General features: G+C 31.7%; 2 protein-coding genes across 6 annotated transcripts in view; one reads left to right on the top strand and one right to left on the bottom strand.

Annotated features, from left to right (window-relative positions):
- Mp (collagen XV/XVIII-type protein multiplexin) overlaps positions 1-24849 on the bottom strand; it is a 231610-nt gene extending 206761 nt beyond the window's left edge. For all 5 annotated transcript variants that reach the window (XM_072892641.1, XM_072892639.1, XM_072892640.1 and 2 more), the window contains exons 1-2: positions 23358-24849; positions 2762-2832 (exon numbers count right to left, since the gene is read on the bottom strand). In XM_072892641.1, the coding sequence (XP_072748742.1) occupies positions 2762-2832; positions 23358-23365 (79 nt within the window). In that variant the 5' untranslated portion in view covers positions 23366-24849. The remainder of the gene's footprint in view (positions 1-2761; positions 2833-23357) is intronic.
- Positions 1-25504, top strand: part of Myc (bHLH transcription factor Myc) — a 201175-nt gene that overhangs the window by 74553 nt on the left and 101118 nt on the right. The gene's annotated exons all lie outside the window — the stretch shown is intronic.

Genomic DNA, 25504 nt, shown 5'->3' on the forward strand with positions numbered 1-25504 from the left:
ATCGCGGTTGATTGACGAGCAAGCCGTTAAATATTGACGAGGTAGACGGTAGATGCAAAAAGTGGTGGTTTCCGCGGGAAACGAAACGAACAGGGTGGATACAAATGAGGCTGCAGGGATGAGCAGCGTTATCTCGTATCCTGCGGGAGCTATTCGTTCCGGAGCCGCCCCTTTCTCCTGTGCACTACCGGTTCCACTGATATCACTCCCCTCTTTGGCACCCCCTCGCAACCCTCTTGCATTCGCGTGTGATAAGAGAAACGCGAAACTGATTCTTCGATAATAATTCGCCGAGATTGTAATCGTCGCGATTTTCTGAACGTCGATCATATCTTATCGCAAAAAGCACCAAAAGAAAGACGCGAAACAGTAATCTTTTTCTGAAAATGTAGCGAGTGAATGTGAGCAGCTTTTTAATATATTACACAAGAGTAAGTGTATAAATTAAAATCTTGCATTAATTCGTTCTTATTACAACAAGGTAAAGTAGCTACGTCGTTTTTCTGTCATTTTATTATTCTTAATAAAAATGGCCGGTGCTAGATTAAATTTTCTTTGCGTTTGCAGAGCATCGCTGCGTGGGTTATGAAATCCTCGGGAAGGAACCAGGACGCGACGGAAATAATCATTGCATTTCAAGAAAAGACAGTAGGCAATAATTATGCTCAAAGACACTACTTTATTAACTTGTCCCGCGAACGCGGATGATTCTTCTGACGCTACTAACGTTCCTCGTGACGTTGATAAGAATTTCCATGAGCGAAGAGACGCCATTTTAAATTATTACTTTTATTGTTTCGTGCAGAAATAATCTAGTTTATTATTTTTTATTACTGACAAATTATGAAGTTGATTTCTATTAAAATAACATTTCATATAATCGCTTCCTATTTGATTTTCGATGGCTGCTTTTTTAAACGAACTGAAAATTCTAGTCTAGTTATGTACCATCTTGGAAATACCTGTCGCATTTTGACTCGTGAGAATAAGGTAGATAGGAATAAGTGGATATTGGAATAGTTCTAAGTAGGACAAGAACACAGCGCGAGATTACGGGATTGCGGCATGTCTGACCATACGTCGGCTTTACTACTGCGGAGGTGAGCAACTGGCGGTTCTCTTGTCAGGAAGGGGAAGTGAAAAATCCTCAGATTCCCTCAGGAATCGTCGAGGTATCCTTATAAAACTGGTAGATTAGAGTGAGACGTGACGAGAGCACAAAATCCGCTCTGAGTATTAAGCATCTCGTCGATGCGAACAGAACTCATCGCACAGTTATATTTGGAAATAGACATTTGGATCTAGTGACATAAAAAATATGGTTAAATATATATTATAAGAATATGGTTATTCATGTCATTTTTCATGGAAAAAACATATTTTATCATATAAAAAAATGAAATTTTGCATTTTGCAACAGATTTTAATGGAGTTTGATTTCTCTAATGTCCAATATGTTAAAAGCATATTAGATATATTAGTATATTAAAAGCATGAAAGCATCAACAAAATGAACAAAACAATTCACTATATTAATGTAGAAAATATTGATAACCAAATTCTAAGCTTTGTGAATTTTTCAATTATTTCTAGACTTGAAAGTTATTTAAGTACGTTAAATAATTAATCCCTAATGGTATGGCAGTAATGCCAATAATAAGAAATGTTAAACTATGATTTGACGAGCATTAAATTTTAGTAGTCAGAAATTCATGTAAGCTGCAAATAATAAAGAAGTATTAGAAATTAATTTATAATTGTAAACTACTCGTAATAATATAACAAAAATCTCAGGTTAATATAGAGTAACTTCAGAATCTTCGTAAATGACTTTATATAATTAATTTTTTTTTTCAAAGAGAAAGATAGGAAAGATATTGCTTTCGTTACGAGACAAACTTAAAAAACAAATAATGGACATCGTAAGGGTTAGCAAATCATTTCCTTATTACAATCGAGAGATTGCGATCTCATCAATATAAACTATTTCTATTTATCAGTATAAATTATTTATGTTTATATTTATATTCAATCCACAGTTCCAATTTATTGGAACTCGAGCATTTTGTTTGTGAAAGAGAATCAAGAGTTCGAACTAAATAAAAACTTGAAGAAAAAAACATTTATTATATTAATGTGGATTTTTGCTCAAAACAATAAATAATATTATTAAACTATTTGAAAAATTACTCAAATTAAACGTTTATAATTCAATGTGTTCACTGTACATAGTATTAAACATGTATCGTTTATAATGTTATCATTTATAATATCTTTTATCATTATAAATGATAAAAGATTTGTTCTCGTATAACACTTGATTGCAGACTTTATTGCAAAGTGTTAAAGCGTAGACTGCTATTTATATTTGTAGTAATTAAAATCATCACATAAAATCAACGCCTCATTCATAACGTATACGTAAATTCATAAATTCATGCACATTCACGATAATTTGTCTAGGGCTCTTATCACCTCTGATATCATTATTCACCGCTTGACTAAATACATTCCGTACTTAACATAGTAATAAATCACCAGTCACGTAAGGCGAATTGTAATGGCGAGCGCGGAGGCAGGGGCTGTCGTCGAGAAAAAAAGCTGCTGAATATTCGTGCGAAGTACCCTCGCTCGGAGAGAATCCCCCGAGGAGAATATTGCAGCGAATCGTCAGCGAGTAAGATACCTGGAAAGGGGGCAGAGAAACGTGCAAATCCTCGCGAGATCCATTAGCGCTAAAAATTAACTTTGTGAAACTCACCCTTTTTCTCGCTGAAAAAGTCCGCGCGGCTGCATGTCGCGCACAACGCGACGAAGATCACCACTGACGATCTGCAAACAATTATATTTTTCACATCATTAATCACAGTAGATTCTTAATATCATGACATATGTCAGCTGATTAATATGTAGCGCGAGACACAAAACCCGAGAAGGGTACACGTCCCGAGAAAATGTCCTCAATTATTTAAGATGAAAATTTTGACAGTTAATTTTTTCGTTATTTAAGTATTATTATTAATGATGTATAACTAACAAGTAATGCTAATTAAATAGAGGTGAAAAGCGGAAAATTGGCAACAGTTGGGGTGGTAATGATTGAAACAAATGCGAGAAGGGGAGCGAGTCAGTCTACTGGGGGAGATCAAAACCAGTGCTAGAAAAGCTACGTGATCTCGCGATGAAATTAGCGCTGGAGCGATTTAAAATAACAATGTTGTTGCTAAAGGAGAACAATGAAGATACATCTATTGTGTTATAACCAGAGTAGACAATATTCAACTCGGAGATCAAGAGAAGTGGCTTTCTGTATTATACTAAGTTTTACTTTGATATTCTCTGCTTTGTGAAAATCAATTTTGTAATACAAAACGTGATGATTTGTGATAAGTTTAGTTCTAACACGATATTATTATATATATTTAATCCGAACACGATGTAATATTTTATGTTGACAACTTTATCCATTACATTTAATTTAATGTAATATAAACTTTTTTACATATCCCTTCGCTATTTATTTCTTATTATATAACCCTCTAATTATTTAAAAATTATATTATATTTATTACATATTATAATGCATACTTCAATTAATGAAGTAAATTCGTTTTAATAACTAAAACTTATCTTTACAAGTTAAACGAAGAAAGATAAAAAAAATATAGGCACTCGTTATGTAATGTTTACTTCGATTTAATTTTTACTAAATTAATTTTCTCTAATCACTCTTCAATCTCTCTACTATTAAATTTCACGGCATAAATATACCATATAAAATTTTGTTTAACTATTTCTATACATTATTCAATGCATATACATTATTCAATACCTTCGTATGGTTCGTAGAAACAAATCGTGACTCGGTTGTTGTAACGCGCGATAAATCTCTGCTTCTCTCCCTTCTTTCCCCCTCTCTCTTTCTCTCCCCGATTCTGCATTATTCCTTTACTAGACTAAGGTCAGTGGAACACGGGAAACTCGGTAAGTGTGACACGCATTTACATCTCGGCTTGCACAACAACCAACGCGCACATGGGCGTAGCTGGCCCGCCGATCGTGATTCACGATCGAGAATGCCGTACTTGCGCAACGAGCGCAACGATCGCAAACCTGCGAGGACGGCCGTGCCCGTCGTTTTCGATTTCCATTTAACAAGGACGTCGATCCCGCCCCCTCTCCCTTTCACGTTCAACAGGCAAATGTTGACAAACGATTGAATTATCGATGCCGACCGAAGTAAAACTCACGTTTTGCATAATGTATGCAGCAAGATGGAGATCGAAAAAATTGTACCATCTATATTGCTTTCGTAATAATATATACTCGATAGTATTGAATTGTATACTAACAATATCGTAGAAAACTTATCAAATGTTAATATCTTGTCATAACATCGTAAATCTTCATTGAAACAAATTATGTATGAAGATTAGAATACGAAATATGTGTTTCCAGAGATGGATTTAAAGTAACATTTATATATTGTAAAATGGAAAATAAAATTATATACATACATGTAAATAACTTCTACTGTGAATTATAAATAATTAATATGAATAATAATAATGTATTAAAAATATTTTTAAAATATACAGTTGATTCTTTTATATAAAAATAAATATTTCAAATATCATCATACACACATATCATTTTTTTTTTATTAAGAATTTTAAATAACTAATTAAAATAATTATTTCTCCATTATATAGAGATAATAAAATAATTGAATACTATTTACATTAATTTATACTTATTTTATTTATTTCTCTTTTATATGATTTATGTCTTTTATAGAACATATTATTCATATTTTATTAAATCATATTTATAGTTCTCATTTAGCATTAAATAATTATTTTTTAAATAGATATGTATTTATTTTGTAATTTTTCTAATTATTTTTTAAATTATTTGTTGTTTATTGATATAACATTACAACAAATATTTATTATCCTAATTTATTAAATAATTAACTATAAATAATATGCAATCCCTAAAACAGTGACGTTTTCCTAAATTGTGGAGATTATTGTTTGATAATGATATTTAAAAAAATTTATATGTATATATATTTTTTTATAGCAGTTTGATAATTACATCATAATTACAACTTGTGTATTTTTTGTAGATAAATTCTTATTAATAAATCTAGAAATTTATATTTTGTAAAAGTTGATTAAATGTTATCTCATATGGAAAAGATAGAAAAGTAATTATTAATCCCTCCTTGTGCCATAATATATATCAATTTCTTAAATATCATTATCAAACAATAATTTCCGCAATTTAGGAAAATGTGTCGCTGTTATCCGAGGATTTCAATTGCCTTTCGTAAGATCATTAAACATTTTTAAAGCTTCATACAAATTTCATGAGAGCCTACTGCTTTCACAGAAGTTTAAGCGGTTACGGTTAGTTTCGTTGAAGTTTATGACATTTTATAAGGTCTCGTGAAATATCCGAGGTTTCATAGGACGCAAGAATTTTATAGAGCACAAGAAACTTTTCCGTACATATTGCATGTCTTCGCTAAGCTTAGGGCGATGCAATAAATGTATCGCCAAATTAAATACTAAAGATTATAAAATTATTATATAATGATTCAAGAACATAATGTATAAAAAAAGTGTAATAATATTATAATAAATTGTGTACATATATAAATTATTATTAATATATAATAATTATATAACAACATTAAATTATATACTTCTAATGCTACATATGAATAATAATTTTGATCTAATACTAAAAATTTAATATATATTTTATAAAGGAAAACACAATCGAGTAATCTGATCCATATCTCCAATCAATAAAACGTAGTAAAATTTAATTTGTGAGTTAATTTTACTCTCTTTTATACATTTTTGTGTATTCCGTGAATACTTGTTACATGTCAATTTTACGCAAGACTGACTAACAACACTGCCACTCGTGCGTGTAACCGACACGTAATAGAAATGTATCGATCGCAATTCAAAGATCTATTTTTAGCTACTGACTCTGTTGATTATGCACTTAATAATGTATGTATGTACTTGATTACAAAGATGATAATCTGATTTCTAAATCGTGCGAAGTTTATGTCGATTGATATTTCTTAGAAAAACGTCATAGATAGGTGCTACTTGTCACAAATTATTAAAAACTTTCAAAAATCATTAAAAAATGTTATTTGCTGTAAAATATTTAATAAAATGATTACTTTATGCTGATTAATATTATATTATAAAGCATAAATCGTTATTTTCATATTTATATAAAATAATTGTGATTATGTTATATTATCTTTCAACTCTTTTTATTAACGTGAGATATAATCAATTTGATACTTTTAGTCTTTTTTCAAAATCTTGTATAAATTGTAATTATTAATTTACATAATAATTAAATATTTTTATAAAATATTAAAGTAAAAGCTTATCAAGATTATTTTTTTCTTTGCTTATATTTAGAAACATTAAAATTAAAATTATAATATAATGATATAATAATTATCGGTCAATGATCAAGTGAAAGAGGAAACAGACATGAGCGTTTCTGATTTGTGCAATCTCGTGTTACAGAGCGTTTTATTTCCTTCGATAAGAGAATATCACTACTTGTGCATGACATCATCGCAAGAAAGAAGAACTCTTTACAGGAAAAAGTGGAATAAATCTCAATGCGGATGGAGTGGCCGTAAAAGAAAAAGCGGAGGAAAACTACGAGGATAGCGTCGAAATGATAATCGACCGCTCGTTTGAATAATATATGATGTAGTATACCTCTTTATAAACGTATAAATTTTTTACTTTCTTATCTTTTGATTCGGCAATTTCGAAGGAAACGGAGATAACAAAATCTTTATAGATATACATACATAAACTATGCATGTATACAGTTTATTAATATGATGCTACTTATATGTAATACTGATAAAATTTAGTTATGTGTAATAATTGTAGAAAAATATTTAATTTGTATTTCAGAAATATCACAGCATTTTAATAACTGAAAATATTCACAAGAGAAATTTTATACTTTATCTTTCAGACTATTATCTATATAATCAAGTTTTCTGGTATTATACGTTTATTTCATCGTTGTCTATTTTACAATTTTAAATCAATAACTTTATGTGTGACAAATAAATAGAATTACTATTTCTTATTTTTATTTTAACAAAAATAATAAACATTTTATATGATAAATGACAAATATATACGTCTCCCGTTTTCCTACTTAGAAAAATGTTAAAATTACTAATAATTATGTAATAATTAATAAACTGCTTAAAAATAGAAATATAATAAAAATAGAACAATTTCTATATTAATAAGTTTTTAAATATCTAATCACACACAATAATTTGAACACATTAATAAGAGCTTATAATAATAACAATAATGGATAATAATAATAATAATAATCTTCATGCATATATAAAATAACACAAATGGATAAAATAAATTATGCAAAACTAAAATTATTTCACAATATTCTTAATAATATAACGAATAAAGAAAAGAGAAATGCTTTCGTACATATAAGTTTCGCAAACTCTTGAAACTGCTCGAATATCGTTTACAGAAGCTACCGCTGATGCACCATAAGTAAGCCTCTTTGTAACAACGGGACGATTCACAAAATGAGAATGTGGAGGTCCTATCGTCGACGATAATGACGACGGATGACGACATTCCATTAACCCACTGGCCCGAGTAGCGATATAAAAGAACCGAGCTTGGTCCAATGAAAGCACGGAACACGTGTACCGGGTGGTGGTAGAATAATTAAGCGAAACGACGACGACGACAACGTCGAGGAGCTCGTTAATGAAGCGAGGACCCTTGCAAGTCGAAATTCACGGAGGAAACTTGGAAAGAATGGATGATTTCAGTACGATATATATAGAAGAGAGGAAGTGCTACTAATGAGTTAATCTTGCTATAGGACCGCTTGCGATGAATGAATTGATTTACACTAGAAAGACAAGTATCTTTTTTATTGATAATTCAAAATTTACCAATTTCTCTTCATAACAAACTTTTTAATATATGTAATTAAAATGTGATATTAGAATTATTTTATAATAAAAAATTAAATTTTTTAATTTATCGAAAAATATGTAATTTTAAAATTTCTATATTATTAATGTAAATGTGAGAAATATGTATTGTGTAATAAAATACGCAAAACTTTGAAAAATAATTTAAGAACATTGGGGAACGTTGTTTATTGACTAATGACATATGCCAGAAATATTCGTACAGAAGAAACGGATCTTAATCTCGTTTATAACCTCGCATATCTGTTACGTCAACATAATTTACGATGAAAAATTGCATAGCATAGAAAAGAAAGCAGCGTATACTAAAATCCATACTGATCATTAATTTTCTGAGAAACCGCCATGACGCGTGAATGCCGCACAAACTTCATCTGAGAATATATTTATGTTCTATCTCACCTATACAGACATATTTCATACAATGTATATCAGCAACGATACTGAATTTATAAAAAGTAATACGAAGCATAGAAAATTATGTAAGAATTTAAAATAGATTTTATAAAAAACTAATACAATATTTTGTTATATATATATATATTTTGATTTGCATCGTGCTATTAATAATTTTGAGAGAGTAATTTCGTAGATGCGTCTACACAAAAAAATAAGCTCAAGCGTAGCTTATATGAAAATTCCGAAAAAAATGGAAGTTGGTGTCTCTTTGATGTCATGTCTTCTAAAAATAAAAATAAACGCAGGTTGTACGAAAATAAAATCTCGATAATAAATCGGCTTGTATAAACTTATAAGAATCGTCCTCATAATACCGGAATTTTTTACAATTCCAAACTGTTTGATCTCATATATTAATTAGCAAAATATAATTAAGCAAAGCAAATATAAATAAATTATAGAAAAAGTAATATATAATATATTATTCCTATACGCACTAATAAATATATATAATTTTTTAAATTTAATTTAGAAAAATTTTTACAGTATTTATTTAGACAAGATACATAAAATCTTGTTAAACAACCATCATTAACGAATATTTCGCAAGAAAACACTATGCACACAACATCTATCTTTAAATCGGCCAAGGAAGGGCCAAGATGAAACTTTAACCTCGAGTTTGTATGGATACATAAGTCAAGTCTTCGCGCTTCTCTTATAGCATAAAATTTATTGTGGAATTATTTGATATTATCCTCTAGTTGACTTTTAGATTATTATCGAAACATTAGTATAATGATATTCATCTCCTCCTTATGCGTATCGATAATATATTACCAATAAGATTTCTTCGTTTCTTTTTTGACTCTCATTTACTTTAAATTAAATTTGAATCTTTTTACTATTAAAAAATATACTAATATATTTCTTTGTTGTACTTTACGTCATCTCTTAAATATTGCAATATAATATAGTTAGCTAATATATTATAAATATTTTTAAAAGTATTTAAGAATTGGGTCACTCAGATATAAATAACTTAATTTTATTATTTTGTAATTTTAAAATATATATGTAATAAAAAACAAAATATGTATATAAAACAGAACATATAAAATAAATACATACATGTGTACAAAACAAAATATAATATAATAAACAATATCTACTTAAGATTAAAGACACTCAAAATAATAATTTTATATTTTGACGAAAGAGGATAGAATTATGTTAGAAAATCAACCTAAAACATTTATATTCTTTCATTATTTAATTAGCTTTTAAGTACAATATTTGTCGTTCTATGAAACTGAACACACAGTATTGTATTGATTACTCTCTGAACATTGTGAAATATTCCACCTATATTGGTATGCGAACACAACAATGCAACTTTAACATGCTGCAAATGCAACCGATTCATTTCTATTCACAAAATAAGCATATTTTGTAGCTTCTATTTTGTACAGTAGTAAAAGAAAATATTCGCTCAATTTAATAACAATATGTGCGTGAATTTTAAATTCTGATCTCTCAAAAGAGATGTATATTTTTCATACTCCAACATTCTTATGCTATTTGTTATGCTATGTATTACATGAAGCAAACTTTAGCTTTCTTTTTACAACACATTGTCGCGTTATACGTAGCTATAAGCAAACAAAAGATGGGATTGTTGGAAATTACTTGCCTAGGAGCTTCAAAGAAGCGGAAGCGGACCATGTTTCATCATGATTTTGCGATCACTGCGCGACTGTGGAATCTCGTAAATTTATGCGGAGCAGATGGATGACAGAAAATAAAGAAACGAATTTATTTTCGTCTTCGAAACGACGAGCGGAGTCAAAGAACAAACCTTGAGCTTAATTCGTTTTTGCAAAGAGCTCCATTTCTAGAACATTCTGTTTATTCGTTTCTCCAAACATGGTCTTGAATACAGTGAGCTCTGTTAGCAACGCTAGTAGAGTGCTCGTTACATTAATGACTATGATTTCGTTAAGTGATAAAATAGGAAAGCTCTATTTTAATATATTTCCAGCAGGAAAACTGAACATTGCAATTGTCTCGAGAAACAATTCTAATGTCCGTAAAAATTCGATTTAATTCCTATGTGCAAAAAAAAAAAAAAGGAAAAAAAATCACACCTTGTAACAATTCGAAGGAATTTTTTCCCTAAAAAATATAGATATTCTGTTTTGGTACAATAAATATCTTGGAATTAAATAATTAAAAATTTTAATGAATTTGTTCTAATTCAATCTAGAATTTTCTATGTTTTTTATGTTTTTTTCAAAGATATATTACGATGAGATAAACCTTGAGAAAAGTAATTAATTCAGGCAAAAACTCTTGTCGCTGGTAGAGAGAAAGGAATACGAGGAAACGCGTATGTATGTTTGCTTGAAGATTCTAACTGTTCTTTTTTTCTTCTCTCTGGGATGAGGTAAACTGTTAACGTTATAGACGGACGTCGTTTCTAAGGAAATCCTTTCGGTAGATAAAAATATAAATTTTCAATGGGTAATGACGTTATAAATCAACTTAACTATCTACAAGTATTCTTCAAAACTATCATTACTTTTCCCATTTCCTTTGACTAATTAGGAAAGCAATTGCTTTGTACTTAAAATGAAAATTTTATTAGAGATTTTTTTCTAACCTTCAAATTTTCCTTTTTTTGAATTATTTTTACTGAGTGGAAATTAATTAAGAAATAGTTTCATTATCTATTCACTTTTTTAAGATTTAAATCGAACAAAATCTATTTTTGTTAATAAATTAAAAGGCTATATATAATATATTTTTTTATGTTTATTTTTATGTAAAAATTGATAGTAAATTGAAGAAAAAATTTTTAAATGATGCACACGCCCCTTCTATAAAAAATTGACAATAATGTAACAGATAAATTGATTTATATGAAGATATATACAAATTTTAATACCGGAATTCTCAACTGTTGCATCACAGAAAAGTTTAACGTAAACGAGTCCAAGCAATAATGATATCACAGACCACTTCCATATATTAGATCATATATAAAAATATACTAACAACGAACTTAAATGGCTATTACGTACAGCAAACTCAAAGCTTCTTTACTTTCAAAAGTGAAAAGTAATATTGAGAGAAAAATAATGTATTTTCTTGACGTAGGCTTAATTACAGCTATTTATAATTACTTATCACTGTCTGAAAATTCGATATTATAAAAAGTTAATATTCTCTCAAACGTACTACTACGATAAAACTTCAATCTTATTTATGAACTCCATTAAAACGAACTTGTAATTCGTGAAATTTGTTTCTTTGTCACGTCGAAGAATAGTAGCCATTATTAAGATATATCGATTTGAATATCTTCTGAATTTTTTCTTTTTTTAAAAGTTTCCTTTGTCAAATATATACAATTGCACAATGAGTAAACAATTGCTTCGGTATGCGAATAATAATGTGCTGCTCTAGATATAATAATGCGCACGTTATTAAATTTATAAATCAATGATATGACTTTATCATGACATTGTATTCTTGTATTTGCAAAGAAATTGCAATTGGCACAATTTAAGATAATGCGAGATCACAGATGGCAACTGTAACATTATTAATTAAACAAGTGGTTATTTAAATAATTCGCAAAATATCTGTCAATAGTTGCAGAAGCGATACGAGTTTCACAGTCAATAAGATAAATTTTTATTAATGCATGTATGTCAATTTTAGATTGTGAAATTTATTTCAATTGTGACATGAAAATCATTCATAAAAACTATATGTAAATTTAACATTTTGAAAAAATTATTTAAGAAATTATTTTAAAAAAAATTATTTCAATAAATCATAGATCGTATTCAAAAATAAAAACATTTAGTGACTATCAAAAACAGATTAATAAAATAATAAAATATAAATAAGATTTTACACATATTACCATATCGGTCGTTCCATATTCGATTCCTATTTGAAATATATCGAGTGATAATAAAATACTCTTCGATTGATAATAAAATACTCTTCAAATGAAATTGACATTGCAATTCGGTCGATGAAACCTTGTTATTCTCATGTCTAGTGTTTCTCAAAATTCTAGTGCTAAAATTTTTGTTTCGTTGTAGCAAAATTTCCAAAAATTGTACAATATATATAAAATAGGTATCAAATATCATTTATATATAATAAAAACTTAACAGTTATTATTATTATTATTTCTTTAATTATTAAAATGTGCAATGGTTTTCATATATTTTTAATATCAATCTATCAGTATGAAGTCAATAACGAACGCAATTAAAGTCAGGTCAAGGATAATCAATATCTCTTTAATGAAATGAAACCGCTTCCAATTTGCGTGTAATGTAACGATTACATTTAATTTTCCTTTTAATCCCGGGCATTTCGGACGATTTATCGACGGCGGGAACCTTTTCGTCTCGTCGCCGCGAGCGACTTTCATGGCGAAGGAAGGTGGAGAGAAGCATTATCTACGTGAGGTTCGCGGCCCGGTCCGGCAAGAGGGCAATAATTCAACAACGATTGCAGAGAGAAAGAGAGAGACAGAGAGAGAGAAAGAGAAAGAGAGAGAGAGAGAGAGAACGACGATCTCTTAAGCCGCCTGCGGCACGTCGCTATCTATAAACTGACGTTTAGAAGCCACATGCACCTCGAGGCGATAATACGATGCTGCGCGAATGCGCTTCGAATGCCGGACTATAAAGACTCCGGCAACGAATAAAACGTTCCTTCGTACGCCGATTGAATTTCAGGAAATCGGTCTTACGTATTAATAGCTCGTTATGCTAATCCGTCATTTGCGCTTACATCTCGCGCGATTCCACAGACTATAAAATTTGGCGTTTAAATCTCGAGTAATTAAAGTAATTAAATCCGGATATTTTCCTTATTATTCAAGATTGATTGATCAGTTCGAAAAAAATTCCAGTTGTCTTTCTTAACTCAAATTTTTATAGTATGCAAATGCAGATATTAATTGTGACTCATTTTTTAATGTATTGAAATAATATATTTTCTTTTTATGTTTTTCATATTGTTACATCGATATAAAGTATAGTTAAAATATTATTCAATATGGTCGAGTATATATCCGTTACTCTTTCTACTTCATAAATACATATGAATAGTTAAAAGCACCAAGTCTTTGGAGTTAAAAAGTTAAGATAGTCTAGAGACAATTTATAACTTAAATAGATTTTTGCAAAATTAATAGATAACTCAGCCAATATTGAATTAATAAATATATCGATTTACTGTGTACAATGTAACGTAATAAGGACATTTTTTTATGTATGACAAATGTCGTCATATTTGTAATTTAACAACATTGTGAAAACTGGGATTTTACAAACGATGATATTTATTGTGAAGTATTTTTATTATGACCATATGAATGTGGACAAATTGATTGTAATATTGTTGAGAATGTCGAAAGCGCTTCTGCGAGAAAATTGTATAACAATTTCATATAGAACTGAATTTTATGTATGAAAATATTCAGAGCATTTTATTTATTCATATTTTTTAAAAATTTTTATGTACAGTATTCTTTACCGACTAAAGCAAAGCAACACACCGCGAATCGATTGCTAGAAATTCGACATAAAGAGACTATCAAAATATATTCTACTTGGACAACTTTTCAACATAATGTTGCAAAGGCGAAAGAAATTTATTCATTTTATTATTTCAATTTTTTTTTCTTCTTCCAAAGTATATTAAATGCATATCAAACGAATAAAGTTACTTACATTATTAATTCTTTCAATATTCCAGTTGTCAAATTATACACTTTCCTTGACAGATTATCATATTTATAGAATAAAATTTTTTTAAACTTTCCTACAATTTTCCTTAGCCGAAATATATAATTTTGAAACTAATCTGTGTTTTTCAAACATGTTGTCGATACTCGTGAAATTACGGCGAAAAATTATCGCAGACGAAAAATTAAAAAAACATTTTAAAGCTTGAAATTTCAGCTTTAAAGTGCTATCGGTAGTTTTTAAAATTTCTTCTTGTAATCTTTTTAGTATTTACATACTATTAATAAAATAAGTAAAGTACGGAAAATTTAAGGGTGCCTAATACTTTTGACCATGGCTGTATGTATAATCTTTTTTATACACTGTTTGTTATGTTTTGTAGAAAACATCAGTATATGATCGAATTTACGCTGATACAACACATATTCGATCGTTCACATTGCTCGCAGCGAAACGCATATGTAGAATCTCGTACATGTGGAACATTGCCTTGCTATTATCGTGCAAGCTTTCACGAAGAGGTTCGCTGTTATCGGACGACCTCTCACCGATAGTATTTGCGTTCGTATGCGTAGGTGGTGAGTAATACGATAATTGGAAGGAGACGAGACATTGATTAATACGCACATAACAGTGTCTCCTATTCCGCTACGTGAACGCAAACTGGTTTAATTTCAACGGTGCTTTACCCTACTCAATAGCCTTTCCCACAAAATCCTTCATCTCTCGGAAATTTGCTGAAATGTCGGAATGTAAACGCGACGTTAAATCTTCTTTTCTCTCTATTATCCCAAAATATAAAGAATTTACTTGTGTAAGAGCTTTTACGTAAACTTAGCTTTTTATTATGCTATATTATAAACGCTTTGTGAGAAGAATGAAAAGAAGATTTGCCATATTTTATTCATCTCAAAATGTCTTTTTAAATTATTCAGATTGTGTGATCAAATAAATTTTTCATTTATAATTCATATCTCTACTAAAATTTATTATCATACTATTTTGTTTTTCTGTGTCATAAACGTTCTTCCAGATAATCTTCCAGAAAAAGTATATTAAAAAAGTAAGTTTTAAATTTTATCACGTTTCGGATTAATACTCTCTGTTGTCTTTACGTTTTGTTGTTCTTTAATATTTAATATTTATTTGCATTTTTTCAATTTTACAAACTAATTTTATAAACTATTCACCGCTCTATTTTCAATGCCTCTATATATTTACGTATACGAGCATATAGGCATGTATACTAAATATTAGAAATAAACGGATTGATAGTAAGAAAAGACCGACATATTGCAACGTGTTACATCAATTGAAGTTCTTGCTTCGGATTTAGCTTTGGAGGCCCGCAGAGGGACACGTCACAATGTAGAGTGGAAGGCTGCCAAGTGGCTCTAACTCGAAATTCTCTCTCTTTCTCGTTCTCTCCCTCTCTCTCTCTCTCTCCCTCTTTGTCCTCTACCATATTCTGGTCCTCGAGAGAGAATACGTGAGGCAATCCTACCTACGACCATATAGCTAATACGAAAATTCTTTTCCGGGATTGTCTAATTTTCAAACTCAAACTCAATTCTCAAAAATGAGAAGAATAAGCAAAAATAAGAGAAAGAATCTTTTATTCTATAATTTTCCATTTCATTTGTAACCGATGCCATATTAAATGTGTGTATAAATGCAAAGATATTTTTCTTCTAAAATTTGTATGCATTACATTTAAATATAAAAGAATTAAAAATTTTGGCTAGTTCCCGGCCTAGATTTTTTACATTAATAATGAAATTCTTTCTAATATTATCGTGTAAATATCGCATGATATTTATTTCAATATAACAATTTATATATATTAACCATATGCATGTATATGTATGTATATATATATATATATATATATATATATATATATATATATATATATATATATGTACATATATGTACAATATAAAAAACGTTATCTAGATAATATCTGATCGTGATGGAAATCGTGACAATTTATTTGATGAACGTGAGTTGTAAATTTTGGACATCTCTGAACTCTACCCAGAACTCCTCCGCATCGAAATTCACGTCAAACTTTGCGTACCGCAATAGCCTGCGATTGAGTACCGTGATAAACCAAATTTATGCTCCTCCGAGACGATATGTCTTGCCCTATTGTCTCGACAATGAAACAAGTCACTCAAGGCAGTATTATCCTTCAAAGGATGAACATAAATTCGATCCTTATCCGCATCACGGAAATCGTAGATCACGATCTAGCGGTGAGCTGTGCACAGAGAAGCGCATTTAACCGGTTGTATTAAGCAAAATTTATAAAGGATTCTATTATCTTCGCACACATTTTATCCTCTCACATGCTACATTTCCTTGTTTCCGCTATCCGGAAATATATATATTACATAATCACGAGAATATCTCATACAAAATTAATTAAGTGTAATAATGACTTATTAATTAATAATAAAATTAATTAATGAATTGCCAGAGGATAGTTGATACTTTTATAAAAGTTTGTACTCGTTGTTTTTTATCTACTTATCTTGCTTTTGTGCGTGTAAATGTAAAATAAATCCAATGTTTTAGTACTGTCATGATTATTTCTGAGATACAATAAAAATTTTGTTCATCATAAATTTTTAAACGTGGATCCATACATCCATTATACATTTTTATTAAGTAATTATTTCGTTAAGAGAGAGGTACATTTAGTGTCGTAAATCTAGGCTTTCCGAATATACAGTGCAACGATTAAAAAGCCACACATAAACGAATGCTCTTGCGATGTGTCTCACGTGCCATGAAGTTCTCGTAGCTTGTTTTCGAGAAAAAAAAGAATGTGGACTAAACCGCATGGACTAAAACTTTCTTGTTAATGCTTGCTACGCTTTAACCGAAACTTTGCACGTACGGCAATATTTTCCAATTAGACACGTATGCGGTCTCATTATCTCGTTATCAGTACTACTGAAGGCAAGGTTACCGACGAGAAAATCTTGCGGCGAAACTCAGTGATCTCGCAATAATTACTTGCTCCCCCTCTTAGCTCGGTATTACATTCCTTTCTACTTATACAAGAAAATGCGACGAAATAACTAGGTTAAATTCTAAGTTATTCAGTTAACAAATACGAATTTGCTAGTGCAATAATTACATAAACTAACTCATTACAATGGTTAAGTGATTTAAATTATTTTCTCATTGAGCAATGAAAGTTAATTAATTTATTGATATTAATTGATAGATTAATTAAAGTTTAATATATTTAGTTCATATTTAACATTTAAAGGCTTCAGATTTAATTTGCTAGTTACATATTATTTAACGTAAGCTTTGTAATCAAAGTAACGGCACGTTTCCTAAGAGAAAATTATAAAGTCGCTCATTTGTTCCATAAACTTTTAGTTTGTGTGAAATATTTTAATACTATTCCAACGGTATTCTAGTTGGAAGAAGTTGAAAGTTGCAGTAAATAGATTATATCCTTGCAATTAAAAGCGCATGGAGAATCACTAGTCTGTAAAGTGTGGAATTTATTCGCGGTGAAGGCAATTTTAAACAGTAGTCGGAGAAAATTCTCTCTTGCATTCAATGAAGAACTTTTAAAGATTCATTCTCAATTTCGGCAACGTCGTTCGTCGCCGTCCTTTCGCACGCGAAATTAAACTACGATAAATTCCCCTTAAAATGCGACATCCGTTACAAAATGTCGCACCGCAAATTCTGACCACATTTTCAATCTCGTTGGCGTGTCTGAAACACGATCCCGGGCAATGCTTGAATAACAACTGTCACAGCACGCACCAAAAATATCGGTATGTTGTGCGGAATTGAATTACCGTATTTCGCGCGAAATGTTTGTAATTACGAATAATTTATTCTCAAATGCAAATACGATTAGATTTATTCTCATGAAAATTCTATCAGAAGCGCAGCAAATTCTTCTATTTTTTTCTACCCCTTAAAACTTTTACGTAGATAAAATGTGTGTATTTTTTTATTTTTAAGTTATACATATACATATGTCATGCAATTTGTTACTAATATTAATTTTAATTTTATATGTATTATTGATCGAAAAATTCAATATAAAAATAAAAATATTGAACTTTTTATGAGATATATTTTTAATTTTATTAAATTTTATATCTAATTTTATAAATTTTAATAAATGAGAGAGAATTTGCCTTTATTACCGTATAAAAATTAATTCGGAATAAATCTTATGAATGAGAGACATATTTGGAGAATAAGTTTGATGTATGTTTTTATGATTATACGACAATCAATTATAAGGCTCTGTATAATCAATATAGACATGCAAAAGAAGGCAATAGAAGCCAAGTTCTGTTGTTAGTGAACAATTTCTTTACCGTAAAACGCTTTAATTGTGTTGGTCTTATACGAATCATACTTGGCTCCTATTGCCTTCTTTCTCATGTCTATATTTTATGATTATTTTATGATATTGATTGCAAGCATGCTTTTTTTTTTAATCGTCAATTTACGTAATGATAAATATATATATCTCTTTGCCTTAAAAAAGTAAAAAATCTAAAAGTACCTAACATTTATTTTATCAAGTGAGCAGATAGTAATATCATTATTCTTACTCCAATATTTATTATTAATCACCAAATAAAAACAAAACTCAGAAAAGCCAGAATTACGGCAAGCAATATATATGTAACAATATCTCTTATAAATCCGGAATTTATTCTTTTTCTAGAATACAATTCATTTAATCGCAATGTGAGCGATACCGCGATACTATTTTTTAAATATTTTCTTTGTCATTGCCTGAAAAAATAATCATATTTTTTGCGAAGAAAAGTATATTTTCTATATCTCATCAGAAGAGATATATATTCTTTTTCATTAAAATATGAATTCTGCATTTTGTGTCGACAAAGAAACTCTTATGTATATCCTGTGAAATAAAAAATGGCAGAATTAACCCGCGAAAAAATTTTTTATATTTTGAAGATAACGGAATTCAATAAGAGAAGGGAGATTCCTTGGCGCGTCGCACGGGCGGCGAATTATGTGGAAGACATTATTTTTCATAATTTATAGTAACATGTACATATACGCACGGACGCTTCGCCAGAGTCAAGACTACCGGCGTTCTCGCATCTGAATTGCTTAATCTAAACTCCCACTAGAGCCTCGTGCACGAACGCAATTCCATTAGTAACAAATCTTTGCCGCGAGACTCGTTCTTCGGTATGGAAATCGGCGGCGCTTTATCGTGCTCTTTGCGACGCAAAGCGGCACAGGATCAATCCTTGGCTACGAATGTTACTTGAATCTTTTTCCACAGCAATTCTTTCTGTCATGAATTTTACATCTGCATAGTAAATCGATTTTGCTGAAGATTACATATTTTTTACTGCATTTTATATAAAAAAATTTATATTTAATAGGAGATGTGATAAAAATCAATTTTTTCAAGAAATCCAATCACGTGTAACATATACAAATTTCCTTTTTTTCGAGATTCTAATATATTCAAAAATTATCACACAAAATAAAAGACAAATGTGAGTAAAATAACATTTGACATATGATACAGAGTGGTTGTTCACGAAGGTATCGACGAAGACGGCATTTGCTGCAAAATGCATACCTTTCTGTTGCCTTTTGACCTCGCATCACGTTTGTTTCATCACGCGTTTTGCACCCGACGTTTATTTCGCCTCGTGCCTTTCTTCGTCGGATTCGCGTCGTCAAGGAAAAGTAATTTGTTGCTTATCGCGTGAAACACAGATTCTTTCCCCAGAGAGAAATACAGCGATATGAATACAACGACCGAAGTAAATATTAATTTCTACTTTCGAGTTAGAGAACGGATATCGCGAGCTTTCAAGGTAATTTCAATCTTGAATGACGCTATTTCAAGAACCGTTGTTACGACAGACCTTTTTGCACTCGATCTGTATTTCATCGAAAGCTATTCTCGTTAAATTGTGACTTGTGAGGAAGATTTATTGATGTTTATGCAAGCGCCCGAACTTTTTTTTACACAGAAATGTGTTTAGTCCTTCGATATTTATTACACATTCGCGTAATCGTACAAAAATGGAATTTATACCGTTCTTTTTTTATCAAATTTGGCATAAAAAAATGTTTTGAAATTGCTGAATTCAAATACGATATTACATAAAATTCTGACATTCAGAGTATGGTAAATTAAAATGTAAAAATTTTAAAAAACGTATAGAATTAATTAACAGTAAACAATAAACTATGCTAATAAACATACAATATTTCGCGTTAATCAAAAAATATATTTCATTATACTATAATCTGAATGTTTAATTTCCAGTTAAACTTTCAATATATTCATTATATGTATAAGCTCATACAAGCTATTGATTTTAATGTATCGACAACCTGCACTAACGTTACAATTTGTAGTGATTAATTAACCACATACCGCTATTACAACATTTACATGTTGTCGCTTCAACGACCATTAAACATCATTAAAATATAACTAACGATCAAAAGGGACAAAATTCTCTCTCTCTCTCTCTCTTTCGGTGAGCTTTACATAACTTACGAATATCATGTCACGAATATCGCGCCGTATATATCGCGCATTTTCCCAATTTATTCCAAAGATAGTCGGAGTTACGACAGCGACGCGAATGAAAATTCTATTCCGGTGTTGAACAACACGAAATTGAGCAGCACGAAATTTCGCGTGTCGGTTACGAGGCGCGCCGCACGTGCATTGAATGCGACACTAGAATGCGACACTGAATCGCCTCGTGAATACACACACGCTTCGAGAGGATTAACACATGTCGCGTGTGTGTGGCGCGGCAATTCTCTCTCTTTTTTTTTTTTTTTTTTTTTTTTTTTATTGAAAGAAAAAGCATCTCGCTGAATTATGCCGGTCATCCGAGAAACGTTGGTTTGGCTCGAATGTGTAATATACTAACAATAAGAGATTATCTAGCCGGATGTATAATGAACAATAAGAATAACCGTTTAATTATATTCAGAGATATCTTGTTAAATGTAAATTATTATTTATAGTAAACCAGGGGCTTCAGTAAAGGTCTTATCCTAAAGATAATGTATGTAATATTTGTACTATAATTGAATCTTTCCCCGTAGAATTTTTCCGTAGGACAATATGTGTGTGTGTGTGTAGTTAACTATAAAATCATAAATTTGTTATTATGCTGAAATATTTCATAATTATACACATACGCGATTTCACAAGTTATGAAATATACACACATACGAGTTCCATAGTTACGAATATACGAGGTCCATTAAAACTTTAAATTACGATGTCGAAAAGGCAAATTTCTACCATTCTTGGCGGAATGTATATTTCGCGAAATATCTGCCACGTGCGTTTGCCACGGACGTTGAGAATTTACTTTTGTTGAATGAGAAAAGGCCCGACTCGCTACAAGAACACCGAAATTTTACAGTAAATAACTCATATCTCTTTCTCTCTCTCGCTTCCTCGGAAGATATTATAGCACAGCTGCACTCGTTGCGATCATAAATAATGGTCGTACTTGAAGTCACACGTCGAGTCGCGACATACTCTGTGCCTACTAAGAGTCACCGGTAGCTGGTGAAAATGCCTACATTTAATTATTACACGAATACGCCTCAGCGCAGAGATGCGCCTTGGATCTTATTCCGGAATGATTATGAGATCTTTTTCGTTCTCGCGATGCGACAGAAATATTTCGAAATTATCTCGTGACAAATTGTGTTCTCTCACGTTTAATTATTTTTTAATCAATTTATTGCCACACAATATTATCTATTATTTAATTCTTATATATGTGTGTATTATATACATATAAAAATGTACATGTACAATATATACATGTATGCTATATATACACACACACACACACACACACACAAGGTTTGAAATATGTACCATATATAAAATCATAATACGATATAAAAATAATTCGAATAAATCGGAATAAACGGATAATTCCTTGTGCAAGAGTAAATAAAAAAATGTAGAATTAATTTTTCAGTTTAAATTCATCTATATGAGAATCTGTTAACGTAAAACTCTTAAAATAATTGGTTTGACAATAATTATTTATTGATAGTTTTAGACTTGATAATATTAGTATAAATATTATTTGCAATATAAACTGTAAATTTATACAGACGAAAAGAAATTGACCAGGTGAATATTATTGTAGAATGAATTCGATTTTCGCGGTAGAGATAATAAATCATCGTATTAAGGATTACGTTGAATGTAATAGGCCCTGTTCAAACATCTCTATGGCAGTAGTAACTCTGTTCTCTTGGTGCGGTGAAAGAGGATTTGCTCATCTCTTTCCGTGTCTCGTGTATGCGATCGGGGCGGATTTGAAGCGCGACATTTCCCCGTGTATACTGCACACACACGCGGATACATTGCGAGCCCAGGTGTGCAGAGAGAGGATTGTAGGCAATAAAAGCGCAGTAAAATCTGTGTAGCTGCGTTCATAGATGTATGACAAACGTACCATTGTCTTTCGAAACAATCAAAACGTGATATCTAATCATGAAAATTAAATCGTGAAGAATGCACAATAAATTTATGACTGTGAATATCTTGCAACGTTAATAATATTATAAATATTGTGTGCAATAAGTAAATTTTAATTTATTAAAACAAATGCCATTATAAATATTGATGATGAGAAAAAATATATCTTGAACACCATTTCATATTAAAAGATATTTACTCCAAAATACAAAAATATTATATAATCTGTTTGTCACTTTTTATTTTTGTTTTAAAAATTATTTGTAGACGTTTAGATGGAAACAATTGTAAGAATTTTTGCTTAAATTTCCAATCAATTTAAATGTTTGCACTGGCTTCGCTCTTAAACTTTACGCAACGTTAATCAACCCTCTCACACTTTCAACCCCAGCAAAAGCCAACCCTCGAGTTACATCAAAGGCTTGAAACCGGAGATCACTAACACTAGCGTTTCCGCTTCTCGGCCAAGCGCGGTCTACCTGTGGCTTTCGCTTGCCTTTTGTTTACTTTTTAATTCATCTCTCTCTCCTCACAAATTACCACCTTTTAGTTAAACGTTTCACGCTCATTCGTTCGCTACTTTTCTACTCACCTAAACATGTTGAATCATTCCATCGGCGTGACAGGTGGTTCGATCACTGGCAGCTCCTCTTCGTCGGAAAATGAAGGACGTTTCCTTGTAGCGATTGAACAGTCAGTTTAAAAATGTCTCTATTTCCTGTCAAAACACACTCGCGCGTCCTTTTCGCGTCGCGGACTCCCGAGGATGCTTCGACCGACGGTGGCGCCAATTTCCAAGGTCGGGCCCGCAAGGTCACAAGGTTCTCTTCCGGACCAGATGCCGGCCGGTGGCGATCGGGAGCGATGATCGGGTCGAATCGCGCGCGTGCCGTATCGAGCGCGAGTCTCGGCCGCGCGTGCTTGCCGACCTGCGCCCCTTCCTCTTCTGCTCGTCTCCGTTGTCGTCCTGCGCGCGTCCTCCTCTCGTCCCCCGCGAGGATCCTTGTCACACACGCGCGCGATGCCCCACGGATCTGCGCCACAGTCCACCACTCACTGACAAGATTCCCCGCCGTGACACTTGCTACTTCCTTCTTGATTTTTCTCCCTCCTCTCCCTCCCCTTCTCGCACTCTCCTTCTCTGCCCGCCTCCGGGCCTCCGGTCGCCACACGTCGGCGTCTCTCGACGCCTCGTGGTGTTTGTTGCGGCTCTAGTCGTCGTCCGGAACGCGTATCAGGAATATACGTAATGCTGTGTCAAGTCGTTGATTTCATCAGAAACGAGAGTTATGGTCTCCGCTTTCTTATGATATCTCGCTCTAACGTTCAAGCGGTCGTTTATTTGATAACCGTCAGACAGTAGTTGATGCCTGTCCTAGATCCAATATCGTCACGTGGCGCGATGGAAACTGTGGAAACTCGAGAGAACTTGACAGTCGAAGAGAAACGTCGCGCGTGACGGTGATATGCAACGGATGTGACAGGAATATCGCGATAGCAATTGTAATCGCAATGTCCGTGCGCGTTACAACTTTATATTACTTTTGATTCTTTAATCGCCTCTGTTTACTACCGTGTGATTTTTCGTGTAACTGTCACTCGCGTATATTTTCTGTCTCCTCGATTTGTCGATATTCCATTATTGATTGAAAAAAATAATGATAACGCAAAATTAATGTTTTCTAAAGTAATACCTGCTTTCTATTTACGTAACAATCATTTTGTCACGTACTGAAGATGATCCCGCTTTTCTCTATCTACGTTGCTGAATTGACGTTTCGTTTTTCGCCCGTTTATCTCCCGCGCGCACTTCTCCACCGCTCGAGTCCCGGAATTCTCTCTTCGGTATCGCTGCAAAATGCTTTTTTTTTCGAGATATAACCAAATACCTGTTCTTTCACATATCCCCTTTAACTCTCTCAATATTATCTTAGTCGCTCTTACTCGGAATATTCGCGCGGAACAAGTTTCGTGCAAGAGGAGCGCGAGTGAACACCGGTGCGAACGATCGCGTCGACACAACGGAACAGCAGGCTAGAACCGGTGGCGGCTGATTCAAATTCGCTCCCCACGTGGCGGCGACGGCGTCGTCCTCGAGACTGCCGCCGGTTCGACGCTCCGCGCCAGTCAGAGCGTCGCCATCTCACGGCTCGCTGACGAACTATCTTTACCGCCGCGGTTCTCTTCAAAAATGTCGCCGCCAAAACTCGCTCTCCTCACCCTCTCACTCTCTCGGTTTATTATTCTCTATTATCAAAATAAATAACTATAGAATTATATTATTCCTATTTTTAATTATGCACATATTCAATTATAAATCACAATCATCTTTCCGCACATTTGCGAAAAATTTCTGATTGTATAAACATTTAAAGTTGCGTAATGTGTACATATCTGTGTGTATCCGCAATTTAACGGTGCAAAGAAAAATAGAAAAATATTGATGGTAAATTCCAAAGAGAAAAGAAGGAATTGGTTAGAGGATAGTTATATTCTAGGATAAATAGATCAAAAAATAAACTAGTAATAATTAAAGATGCATTCTTAAAGAGATGGAAATCAATATTGAAACTATGTTCTTTAATGATTTCACAGAGAATCAATGTTTGCTTGGTAAGAATAAGTAAAGAAAGATTACGAAAGAACGTTGCAGATAAAGTAGTTCTCGCAAAGGAGAAGCTTCAAGAATGCGTAAACAGATAGCGGAATCTTACTTATTCTAGGTCAAAATAGAATTTA

The sequence above is a fragment of the Anoplolepis gracilipes genome, chromosome 5 (genome assembly GCF_047496725.1).
Source record: "Anoplolepis gracilipes chromosome 5, ASM4749672v1, whole genome shotgun sequence".
In the NCBI taxonomy this organism is placed as follows: domain Eukaryota; kingdom Metazoa; phylum Arthropoda; class Insecta; order Hymenoptera; family Formicidae; genus Anoplolepis; species Anoplolepis gracilipes.